Here is a 13248-nt window from a genome sequence, read left to right on the forward strand (position 1 = left end):
CAGCCACGTTCAGTGACTCTCTCTCCAGCCACGTACAGTGACTCTCTCTCTCCAGCCACTTACAGTGACTCTCTCTCCAGCCACGTACAGTGACTCTCTCTCCAGCCACGTACAGTGACTCTCTCTCCAGCCACGTACAGTGACTCTCTCTCCAGCCACGTACAGTGACTCTCTCTCCAGCCACGTACAGTGACTTTCTCTCTCCAGCCACTTACAGTGACTCTCTCTCCAGCCACGTACAGTGACTCTCTCTCCAGCCACATACAGTGACTCTCTCTCCAGCCACGTACAGTGACTCTCTCTCCAGCCACGTACAGTGACTCTCTCTCCAGCCACGTACTGTGACTCTCTCTCCAGCCACATACAGTGACTCTCTCTCCAGACACGTACTGTGACTCTCTTTCCAGCCACGTACTGGGACTCTCTCTCCAGCCATGTACGGTGACTGTCTCCAGCCACGTACGGTGACTCTCTCTCCAGCCACGTACAGTGACTCTCTCTCCAGCCACGTACAGTGACTCTCTCTCCAACCACGAACCATGACTCTCTCTCCAGCCACTTACAGTGACTCTCTCTCCAGCCACGTACAGTGACTCTCTCTCCAGCCACGTACAGTGACTCTCTCTCCAGCCACGTTCAGCGACTCTCTCTCCAGCCACGTACAGTGACTCTCTCTCCAGCCACGTACAGTGACTCTCTCTCCAGCCACGTACACTAACTCTCTCTCCAGCCATGTACAGTGACTCTCTCTCCAGCCACGTACTGTGACTCTCTCTCCAGCCACGTACAGTGACTCTCTCTCCAGCCACGTACAGTGACTCTCTCTCCAGCTATTTACTGTGACTCTCTCTCGAGCCATGTACAGTGACTCACTCTCCAGCCACGTAGTGACTCTCTCTCCAGCCACGTACAGTGACTCTCTCTCCAGCTATTTACTGTGACTCTCTCTCGAGCCATGTACAGTGACTCTCTCTCCAGCCACGTTCAGTGACTCTCTCTCCAGCCACGTACAGTGACTCTCTCTCCAGCCACGTACAGTGACTCTCTCCAGCCACGTTCAGTGACTCTCTCTCCAGCCACGTACAGTGACTCTCTCTCCAGCCACGTACAGTGACTCTCTCTCCAGCCACGTACAGTGACTCTCTCTCCAGCCACGTACAGTGACTCTCTCTCCAGCCACGTACAGTGACTCTCTCTCCAGCCACGTAGTGACTCTCTCTCCAGCCACGTACAGTGACTCTCTCTCCAGCCACGTTCAGTGACTCTCTCTCCAGCCACGTACAGTGACTCTCTCTCCAGCCACGTACAGTGACTCTCTCTCCAGCCACGTACAGTGACTCTCTCTCCAGCTATTTACTGTGACTCTCTCTTGAGCCATGTACAGTGACTCTCTCTCCAGCTATTTACAGTGACTCACTCTCCAGCCACTTACAGTGACTCTCTCTCCAGCCACGTAGTGACTCTCTCTCCAGCCACTTACAGTGACTCTCTCTCCAGCCACGTAGTGACTCTCTCTCCAGCCACTTACAGTGACTCTCTCCAGCCACGTTCAGTGACTCTCTCTCCAGCCACGTACAGTGACTCTCTCTCCAGCCACGTACAGTGACTCTCTCTCCAGCCACGTACAGTGACTCTCTCTCCAGCCACGTACAGTGACTCTCTCTCCAGCCACATACAGTGACTCCCTCTCCAGCCACGTACAGTGACTCTCTCTCCAGCCACATACAGTGACTCCCTCTCCAGCCACGTACAGTGACTCTCTCTCCAGCCACGTACAGTGACTCCCTCTCCAGCCACATACAGTGACTCCCTCTCCAGCCACGTACAGTGACTCTCTCTCCAGCCACGTACGGTGACTCTCTCTCCAGCCACTTACAGTGACTCTCTCTCCAGCCACCTACAGTGACTCTCTCTCTCCAGCCACGTACAGTGACTCTCTCCAGCCATGTACAGTGACAATAATACAAGTAATATCACAAACATAATGAACCTTTTTTTTTGTTTCAGGGAAACACCAAGCATACCTATTATAATGCCGGCCCCAGTTCAGGTATGTTCTATACACATCACAGGATATAATGGAAATATAGGTACAACATATGTTAGGGATAATGTTTGGCTTTGATGCATTATGGATGATTTTGGAAAGAGGAAACACTAGATATGGTTTTATTGTTGTACATATAACAGATCAGTATCTACATTATAAAGGCCAAACAATTCAATGAATTCAAATTTTCTATTGATTTAAACTCAAAGGTAAAATTGATAAAAAATTGAATAATACAACTATAGTTGTACAGTATACAATGGCAAGGTCTAAATACAGCAATGAAAATTTAAAGTAGTGTTGCTTTAGTCTTAAAAAAGATAAAACAATGTAGCTTGGCTTGGGCAGTTATTTTTAATTGTGATTCTATCAAATTTAATCAAATGAAATAAGAGAGCTAACTGACTTTGGTACATAATGTAGTACCTGTACTGACACACAAGGCTGTTTGGTAGTTGTAAAATCCGTTGATATCAGTGAAATTATTAAAGGTATGATAATGGTGTAAAGATTATAAGTAATTGATTTGTAAAATCTGGATTTAAATTTATAATACAGGACATTCGTGTAACGGAGGAACACAAACATCTTCCTGATGTGGATCGGCGATACATTGATGAGTTACTGATGAAACAGGCTTCTGAGATTGGTGACCTTAAGAAGGAGCTGCAACAGGTCAAGGTCACACATCGTGAGGAGGTCACCAAACTGGAACGAGACTATGCCATCACAGAGAAAAAGTATATACAGGAAGTTGCCTCATTGGAAACAGAGGTCAAAAGTCAAGAGGATAGATATATATCACAGGTAACTGAGGTCGCAGGGTTATAAGATATTTAGGTGATAATTAAACATAACTGTCAACATAGATGTCATAGACATACATGCCATACTTTCAGGAGACCAATAAGGGAGATTGATGATTATTTTAAGGGAGTTTTGCCTAAAATAAGGGAGATTTGTGTGCGACATGAATATCACCATTTTTACTCAATTTTCAAGCAATAAACTACTTTTGAAAGTGATAAAGAATATTTATATTTATTTTGGATATTAATCATATTGCATATATACAAATAACAAAAAGTTGTATAAGGTAAAAAATGCAATAAGTATACATTCAGATTCTGATATGAAATTATTTTTTTTATTTTTTTTATGTAACAAAAAGTTTCACAGCGTTATGCATATTACATCACAGCATTTGAAAAGGGTATATTATAATTACATGTAGCTAAAGATTAAGACAAGCAAGTTAATCATTTATCAGTTTGGATTTTCTTCAAATTAGAAAGCTTGATCCACTCTGAGGGAACACATCAGTTGTAAAAATCACCATTAAATGTCATGTGGGATCCCTTATGTTGGACCATTTAGATATAAAAATATTCCAAGTGTGCAATTGTATACATGAAGTCGTGAGAACTGAAGATGTTCATGTTAGGAGACTGCAGTAAATCTTATGATTGACCACTACGACCAACAGATGTGCTAATTTTTATAGTTTTCTAAAAGAAAATTTCGGATTTCATCTTGCTATCACTGATCCACGATACACATGACATGTTATATGAAAAACACGTGTGATTTTGCGTCTGACCAGGCTCTGTATCAATTACCATCATCAAAGTATGGTCCTAAAAGAAAACAAACATAAATTCAAGTCTGTTAGCAAAGAGGGTTAAAGTTGTTTGTAAGCGAATTGCCTTTATTTCATGGTGATAAATATTCTAGCGCAAACATTACACTAGCCAGACGTGTGAAAGCCGTGTCCAACAGGCGCCATTTTGATTGAGTGATCACGTGAACAGATGGATCATGTGATCGCTAAATTTAGCCAAATCTCATTAAATATCGCGAGAAAAACTACTGAATTGTAAACAAAAATGGCGTCGGCAAAAATACCAGAGGGAATTACAAAATACGGGAATATGGGCTCGCCTCCCGTGTGGAAATAAATGACTTGAAAACAAGGGAGATTTTGTCTCGCGCCGGGAGGTATGGCATGTATGCATAGATATAGACAAACCAAAAATAACTTACAAAGGTCAAAGTTCAGGTGTTAAAATGAAGTTGAGGTCAGACTCATCTCACATGTCAAAGGTCAGGAGAGTACATGTCGAGAATAAGAGAATATGATGCACATCAAATGTCAAGAGGACTAGTATGTGGCAGGGATACTTCTGGGTTGTGAATATTGTGAAAGTATTTTAGATTTTTTTTAGAAAATTGATTGGCATTTTCTACATCAGATTATTAGAACATTTCAATTAAATGAGAATTTATAGTAAAACATTAGGTGTAAAAATCTGTAAATCTCCAATACAAAATATTCTTGCTGTATACCAGGTAGGATTGATATCAAATGTCACTGGAAATTTATGAAATATAAGGTCTGACAGTAATTTTACTATGACATGTGAAACTTTCCTGTGACAGGTTAGTCGTCTTAGTCAGGAGCATGACGAGGAGAAAGAAGAGTTGAATCATGAAGTGGTAAAACTGAAAGACGAACTCAACAGCCTCGTCAAAAGGTCAGCTACACGAGTTTCCAACCTTGAGTCACAGCTAAAGGCAAGTGAGGAAAACTTATCTGTCACCAAGGTCACCCTGGATAAAGAGTTACGGTAAGTGGCTGGAGAGAGAGTCACTGTATGTGGCTGGAGAGAGAGTCACTGTACGTGGCTGGAGAGAGAGTCACTGTACGTGGCTGGAGTGAGAGTCACTGTACGTGGCTGGAGTGAGAGTCACTGTACGTGGCTGGAGAGAGAGTCACTGTACATGGCTGGAGAGAGAGTCACTGTACGTGGCTGGAGTGAGAGTCACTGTACATGGCTGGAGTGAGAGTCACTGTACGTGGCTGGAGAGAAAGTCACTGTACGTGGCTGGAGAGAGAGTCACTGTACGTGGCTGGAGAGAGAGTCACTGTACGTGGCTGGAGAGAGAGTCACTGTATGTGGCTGGAGAGAGAGTCACTGTACGTGGCTGGAGAGAAAGTCACTGTACGTGGCTGGAGAGAGAGTCACTGTACGTGGCTGGAGAGAGAGTCACTGTACGTGGCTGGAGAGAGAGTCATGGTTCGTGGCTGGAGAGAGAGTCACTGTACGTGGCTGGAGAGAGAGTCACTGTACGTGGCTGGAGAGAGAGTCACCGTACGTGGCTGGAGAGAGTCACTGTACGTGGCTGGAGAGAGTCACTGTACGTGGCTGGAGAGAGAGTCACTGTATGTGGCTGGAGAGAGAGTCACTGTACGTGGCTGGAGAGAGAGTCACTGTATGTGGCTGGAGAGAGTCACTGTACATGGCTGGAGAGTGAGTCACGGTACGTGGCTGGAGAGAGAGTCACTGTACGTGGCTGGAGGGAGAGTCACTGTACGTGGCTGGAGAGAGAGTCACTGTACGTGGCTGGAGAGAGAGTCACTGTACGTGGCTGGAGAGAGAGTCACTGTACGTGGCTGGAGAGTGAGTCACTGTATGTGGCTTGAGAGAGAGTCACTGTACGTGGCTGGAGAGAGAGTCACTGTACGTGGCTGGAGAGAGAGTCACTGTACGTGGCTGGAGAGAGAGTCACTGTACGTGGCTGGAGAGAGAGAGTCACTGTACATGGCTGGAGAGAGAGTCACTGTATGTGGCTGGAGAGAGAGTCACTACGTGGCTGGAGAGAGATTCACTGTAAGTGGCTGGAGAGAGAGTCACTGTATGTGGCTGGAGAGAGAGTCATGGTTCGTGGCTGGAGAGAGAGTCACTGTACATGGCTGGAGAGAGAGTCACTGTACGTGGCTGGAGGGAGAGTCACTGTACGTGGCTGGAGAGAGAGTCACTGTACATGGCTGGAGAGAGAGACACTGTACATGGCTGGAGTAAGAGTCATGGTTCGTGGCTGGAGAGAGAGTCACTGTACATGGCTGGAGAGAGAGTCACTGTACGTGGCTGGAGAGAGAGTCACTGTAGGTGGCTGGAGAGAGAGTCACTGTACGTGGCTGGAGAGAGAGTCATGGTTCGTGGCTGGAGAGAGAGTCACTGTACGTGGCTGGAGAGAGAGTCACTGTACGTGGCTGGAGAGAGAGTCACCGTACGTGGCTGGAGAGAGTCACTGTACGTGGCTGGAGAGAGAGTCACTGTATGTGGCTGGAGAGTGAGTCACTGTATGTGGCTGGAGAGAGAGTCACTGTACGTGGCTGGAGAGAGAGTCACTGTATGTGGCTGGAGAGAGTCACTGTACATGGCTGGAGAGTGAGTCACGGTACGTGGCTGGAGAGAGAGTCACTGTACGTGGCTGGAGAGAGAGTCACTGTACGTGGCTGGAGAGAGAGTCACTGTACGTGGCTGGAGAGAGAGTCACTGTACGTGGCTGGAGAGAGAGTCACTGTACGTGGCTGGAGAGTGAGTCACTGTATGTGGCTTGAGAGAGAGTCACTGTACGTGGCTGGAGAGAGAGTCACTGTACGTGGCTGGAGAGAGAGTCACTGTACGTGGCTGGAGAGAGAGTCACTGTACGTGGCTGGAGAGAGAGTCACTGTAGGTGGCTTGAGAGAGAGTCACTGTACGTGGCTGGAGAGAGAGTCACTGTACGTGGCTGGAGAGAGAGTCACCGTACGTGGCTGGAGAGAGAGTCACCGTACGTGGCTGGAGAGAGAGTCACTGTACGTGGCTGGAGAGAGAGAGTCACTGTACGTGGCTGGAGAGTGAGTCACTGTACGTGGCTGGAGAGAGAGTCACCGTACGTGGCTGGAGAGAGAGTCACTGTACGTGGCTGGAGAGAGAGTCACTGTATGTGGCTGGAGAGAGAGTCACTGTACGTGGCTGGAGAGAGAGTCACTACGTGGCTGGAGAGAGATTCACTGTAAGTGGCTGGAGAGAGAGTCACTGTATGTGGCTGGAGAGAGAGTCATGGTTCGTGGCTGGAGAGAGAGTCACTGTACATGGCTGGAGAGAGAGTCACTGTACGTGGCTGGAGGGAGAGTCACTGTACGTGGCTGGAGAGAGAGTCACTGTACGTGGCTGGAGAGAGAGTCACTGTACGTGGCTGGAGAGAGAGTCACTGTACGTGGCTGGAGAGAGAGTCACTGTACGTGGCTGGAGAGAGAGTCACTGAAAGTGGCTGGAGAGAGTCACTGAAAGTGGCTGGAGTGAGTCACTGTACGTGGCTGGAGAGAGAGTCACTGTACGTGGCTGGAGAGAGAGTCACTGAAAGTGGCTGGAGAGAGTCACTGTACGTGGCTTGAGTGAGTCACTGTACGTGGCTGGAGAGAGAGACACTGTACATGGCTGGAGTAAGAGTCATGGTTCGTAGCTGGAGAGAGAGTCACTGTACGTGGCAGGAGAGAGAGTCACTGTACGGGCTGGAGAGAGAGTCACCGTACGTGGCTGGAGAGAGAGTCACTGTACGTGGCTGGAGGGAGAGTCACTGTACGTGGCTGGAGAGAGAGTCACTGTACGTGGCTGGAGAGAGAGTCACTGTACGTGGCTGGAGAGAGAGTCACTGTACGTTGCTGGAGAGAGAGTCACTGTACGTGGCTGGAGAGAGAGTCACTGTACGTGGCTGGAGAGAGAGTCACAGTAAATAGATGGAGAGAGAGTCACTGTACGTGGATAGAGACACAGTCACAGTAAGTGGATAGACAGAGAGTCCCAGTAAGTGGATAGTGAGACAGTCCCAGTAAGTGGATAGAGAGACAGTCACAGTTAGTGGATAGAGACAGTCACAGTAATTGGATAGAGACAGTCCCAGTAAGTGGATAGAGAGACAGTCACAGTTAGTGGATAGAGACAGCCCCAGTAAGTGGATAGAGAGACAGTCACAGTAAGTGGATAGAGAGACAGCCCCAGTAAGTGGATAGAGAGACAGTCCCAGTAAGTGGATAGAGAGACAGTCCCAGTAAGTGGATAGAGAGACAGTCACAGTAAGTGGATAGAGAGACAGTCACAGTAAGTGGATAAAGAGACCGTCACAGTAAGTGGATAGAGAAAGTCCCAGTAAGTGGATAGAGAGAAAGTCACAGTAAGTGGATAGAGACAGTCACAGTAAGTGGATAGAGAGACAGTCACAGTAAGTGGATAGAGAGACAGTCACAGTATGTGGATAGAGAGACAGCCCCAGTAAGTGGATAGAGAAAGTCCCAGTAAGTGGATAGAGAGAAAGTCCCAGTAAGTGGATAGAGAGACAGTCACAGTAAGTGGATAGAGAGACAGTCACAGTATGTGGATAGAGAGACAGTCACAGTAAGTGGATAGAGAGACAGTCACAGTAAGTGGATAGAGACAGTCCCAGTAAGTGGATAGAGAGACAGTCCCAGTAAGTGGATAGAGAGACAGTCACAGTAAGTGGATAGAGAAAGTCCCAGTAAGTGGATAGAGAAACAGTCACAGTAATTGGATAGAGAGACAGTCCCAGTAAGTGGATAGAGAGACAGTCCCAGTAATTGGATAGAGAGACAGTCCCAGTAAGTGGCTGGAGAAAGAGTCATGGTGTTTGGTGTATAAGGGGACCCACCTCTAGGCTAACTCTAGCTCTCTAATCATGTAATCTGATTTCTGATACTTTAGGTCCAGGGATTACACTGTGGATAATCTACAAAAACAAATCGCTCAGCTGAAAACCTACATAGGAGACTCGGAGCGTACTCACAAACCTGTGGAAGTCTGGAGAAAGGAAAATGACACTCTACGCAACAAAATACAGGTAAATTAATTCTTTGAAAATAAAACTACACCATGACATTATTACAGCTTGGGTATTCTAACTTCAGGATACATAATCATTCTCAGTTTGGACACAAATTAAGATTTACCTAGTAAGTGAAAATTATAAAAGTAGATAGATGACAATTGTGTTAAAATATTAACTGAATTGTAAACAAAAATGGTGTCGGCAAAAATACCGGAGGGAATTACAAAATACGGGAATTTTGGCTCTCCTGCCGGGAGGAAATAAATGACTTGAAAATAAGGGAGATTTTGTCTCACGCCGGGAGGTATGGCATGTATGATAAAGGCAATATGATCAGTAAAGTTGTAACATACATATGAAATTATATTTAATACATGCATACTATTAAACTATTTATTCATCATAAATTATGTCTGATTTAATCATATTTATGAAGCAGGTAATAATTTGGACTGGATCTGTAAAATATCATTTATTAATAGATTTGTGAAGCAGACCGTGACAACCTTCAGTCTAACCTCCAGCTCCTTAATATTCGCTTGTCATCATTAAATGAGATACTGAGTGTGCAGGAAACGGAACTCTCTCGGGTGAGTAGAAAGAAAACCGTAAAGGATATTTAAGACATTGACATCAACTTTTCTGCTTTGTACAACTTTTGTTAACCAAAAGGCCCAGGGCAATGATATTACATCAGTAGCAAGCTGGGTTGACTCAAGTTAGTGACCTTGACATTATTATTCCTTGGATTCATTGGGGACTAGTTTTTATGTGTTCGTCAATTCATCTGTCCTTCCGTCCATCTGCTATCTTTTTCCGTCTCTGTTTTCTCCAATATTTGTCAATGGAGCTTTATGAGGTATGGGTTTACCTGGGTGAGGCAGTGTGTCATGTATCAAATGTAGGTCACTCTGACCTACATTTTAATCTTTGATCTACATAAAAAAAAAATTGTCCAGGCTCTTTCTCCTACTTGTCACTTGAACTTCATACTTGGAGAATGGGTTCCACCTTATTAGGATTTTATCATCTGTGCATTCTTGGCATATGATTTCACATTTAATGAGGGACTCATTGTACTCGCCAAATTGTCTTGTTTCAAGGTCAGATGTGTTGAAATTTTGAAACAATTAACAAAAAGATTCCACACCATTTGGGCAGTAGCAAGCTAAGGTGAATGGCTACTTAGTTTTATCAAATGAATGACCTTGATCTATTTCATGGTTTCAGGTATGTGTTAATATCTGTAAACAACATCATGTGTCTATCCAAAAGGCCCTTGTTCATGCCAAATAAATGCTGATATCAATCGAAGGCCCATCAAGTTTGGTCAAATCATTGACCTTCATGTACTTTCAAGGTCACAGTGATCAAACGTGCCAAAATCTTCAAATTATTTAAATACAGTAATTCCAAGGTTTGATATTAGACGTGTAATGATTACTGAAAAAACAATAATTAAATTTTCCAACAATGACATAACTTCATGAGTTAAAAAAATGGTCAACGATACTGGCCCACAGAGACTCTTGTACTGTGAAAATCATGCTGAGAAAAATTAACTGCTTTCCACATGACGGAAGATTTCTTTTTAAAACTCATTCAGAAAGAGTGACATAAAAGTTAACAAGAAGTCCTTGTGATAGTGTAGTGTATTTCATTAGATGTAAGAACCAAGGAAGTATCAACAATCATGATTAGCTTTGCTCTTACAAGAATTCATGTTCTCCTTGGTACTTGTACAATATCTCCACAAACAAATGTATCAGATTTTGTATTATTTCAAAAATTGGCTGTACATTGTCCATAATAATGTGCAATGAACATCAATATTACTGTGTTTATAAGGAACACTTTATGTTGAAAAAATGTTTTTTTCAGACGACGAAGGAGAAGTTTGACAAAGACCAGAGGGAAAATCTACTTACCAGGTATATATCGTCCATCATTTACTCCCTGCCAACCCCTCTCACAGTAGTAGACTCTACTATTAACCATACTGGACTGGTCCACTAGTGTTTATGGGGGAACAGATTGCCCACCTGTCCCCATAAATGATTAATGAGATAGACCATAAAATGACTATATTGTATTGATCTTAACAACCCTTTGAGGTAATTAAGGTAAATAGATTGCCCGTTTGCAGTAGGCTACATTAAAATGAAACTTCTGGTATTAGATGTTAGGGAAATATTGTACATGTATCAATAAATACCTGGTAATAGATGTTAGGGACATATTGTACATGTATCAATAAATACCTGGTAATTGATGTTAGGGAAATATTATACATGTATCAATAAATACACTGTACCTGGTATTTGCTTTGATTTTGTTTTAAGATTATTTTCACTGATCTTTATGTGACATCGTTAACTATTAAAATGTTCATTCCTATGTTTCTGGTTGAAGTACAATCGCATGTGAAAGAAAATTTTGAAAATAGATCCCAGCAGTTAAAAATAGTTTTTCTTTTAATTAGAACAATCATCTGTAATAGTGAGATTTTCAATGTGAATCAATGTGTTAAGATAAAACCTGGGAACCCTTGAATTTGAGAATATGTCTTTCTATACCACTAAAAGACACTGTTGTAACTAGTTATCCTGCAACCTATGTTATGACAAATTATGAGTATTGTGATTTAAGATCAGTGATTTATAAATCTAAGATCCTGATTTAAGATCAGTGATTTATAAATCGAACATCCTGATTTAAGATCAGTGATTTATAAATCGAACATCCTGATTTAAGATCAGTGATTTATAAATCGAACATCCTGATTTAAGATCAGTGATTTATAAATCGAACATCCTGATTTAAGATCAGTGATTTATAAATCGAACATCCTGATTTAAGATCAGTGATTTATAAATCGAACATCCTGATTTAAGATCAGTGATTTATAAAACTAACAACCTGATTTAAGATCAGTGATTTATAAATCTTACATCCTGATTTAAGATCAGTGATTTATCAATCTTACATCCTGATTTAAGATCAGTGATTTATAAATCTGACATCCTGATTTAAGATAAGTGATTTATAAATCTGACATCCTGATTTAAGATCAGTGATTTATAAATCGAACATCCTGATTTAAGATCAGTGATTTATAAATTTAACATCCTGATTTAAGATCAGTGATTTATAAATCTGATATCCTGATTTAAGATCAGTGATTTATAAATCTGACATCCTGATTTAAGATCAGTGATTTATAAATCTGACATCCTGATTTAAGATCAGTGATTTATAAATTTAACATCCTGATTTAAGATCAGTGATTTATAAATCTGACATCCTGATTTAAGATCAGTGATTTATAAATCTGACATCCTGATTTAAGATCAGTGATTTATAAATCTGACATCCTGATTTAAGATCAGTGATTTATAAATCTGACATCCTGATTTAAGATCAGTGATTTATAAATCTGACATCCTGATTTAAGATCAGTGATTTATAAATCTGACATCCTGATTTAAGATCAGTGATTTATAAATCGAACATCCTGATTTAAGATCAGTGATTTATAAATCGAACATCCTGATTTAAGATCAGTGATTTATAAAGCGAACATCCTGATTTAAGATCAGTGATTTATAAATCGAACATCCTGATTTAAGATCAGTGATTTATAAATCGAACATCCTGATTTAAGATCAGTGATTTATAAATCGAACATCCTGATTTAAGATCAGTGATTTATAAAACTAACAACCTGATTTAAGATCAGTGATTTATAAATCTTACATCCTGATTTAAGATCAGTGATTTATCAATCTTACATCCTGATTTAAGATCAGTGATTTATAAATCTGACATCCTGATTTAAGATAAGTGATTTATAAATCTGACATCCTGATTTAAGATCAGTGATTTATAAATCGAACATCCTGATTTAAGATCAGTGATTTATAAATTTAACATCCTGATTTAAGATCAGTGATTTATAAATCTGATATCCTGATTTAAGATCAGTGATTTATAAATCTGACATCCTGATTTAAGATCAGTGATTTATAAATCTGACATCCTGATTTAAGATCAGTGATTTATAAATTTAACATCCTGATTTAAGATCAGTGATTTATAAATCTGACATCCTGATTTAAGATCAGTGATTTATAAATCTGACATCCTGATTTAAGATCAGTGATTTATAAATCTGACATCCTGATTTAAGATCAGTGATTTATAAATCTGACATCCTGATTTAAGATCAGTGATTTATAAATCTGACATCCTGATTTAAGATCAGTGATTTATAAATCTGACATCCTGATTTAAGATCAGTGATTTATAAATCTGACATCCTGATTTAAGATCAGTGATTTATAAAGCGAACATCCTGATTTAAGATCAGTGATTTATAAATCTGACATCCTGATTTAAGATCAGTGATTTATAAATCTAACAACCTGATTTAAGATCAGTGATTTATCAATCTTACATCCTGATTTAAGATCAGTGATTTATAAATCTGACATCCTGATTTAAGATCAGTGATTTATAAATCGAACATC

At 41.6% G+C, this 13248-nt stretch overlaps 1 protein-coding gene across 1 annotated transcript in view; it reads left to right on the forward strand.

The window, feature by feature from the left end:
• Positions 1–13248, forward strand: part of LOC117326832 (coiled-coil alpha-helical rod protein 1-like) — a 46134-nt gene that overhangs the window by 18919 nt on the left and 13967 nt on the right. Inside the window, exons 3-8 of the mRNA XM_033883596.1 lie at positions 2008–2050; positions 2609–2857; positions 4490–4677; positions 8596–8731; positions 9202–9309; positions 10601–10650. Coding sequence (XP_033739487.1) covers positions 2008–2050; positions 2609–2857; positions 4490–4677; positions 8596–8731; positions 9202–9309; positions 10601–10650 — 774 coding nt within the window. The remainder of the gene's footprint in view (positions 1–2007; positions 2051–2608; positions 2858–4489; positions 4678–8595; positions 8732–9201; positions 9310–10600; positions 10651–13248) is intronic.

The sequence above is a fragment of the Pecten maximus genome, chromosome 5 (genome assembly GCF_902652985.1).
Source record: "Pecten maximus chromosome 5, xPecMax1.1, whole genome shotgun sequence".
Lineage (NCBI taxonomy): Eukaryota > Metazoa > Mollusca > Bivalvia > Pectinida > Pectinidae > Pecten > Pecten maximus.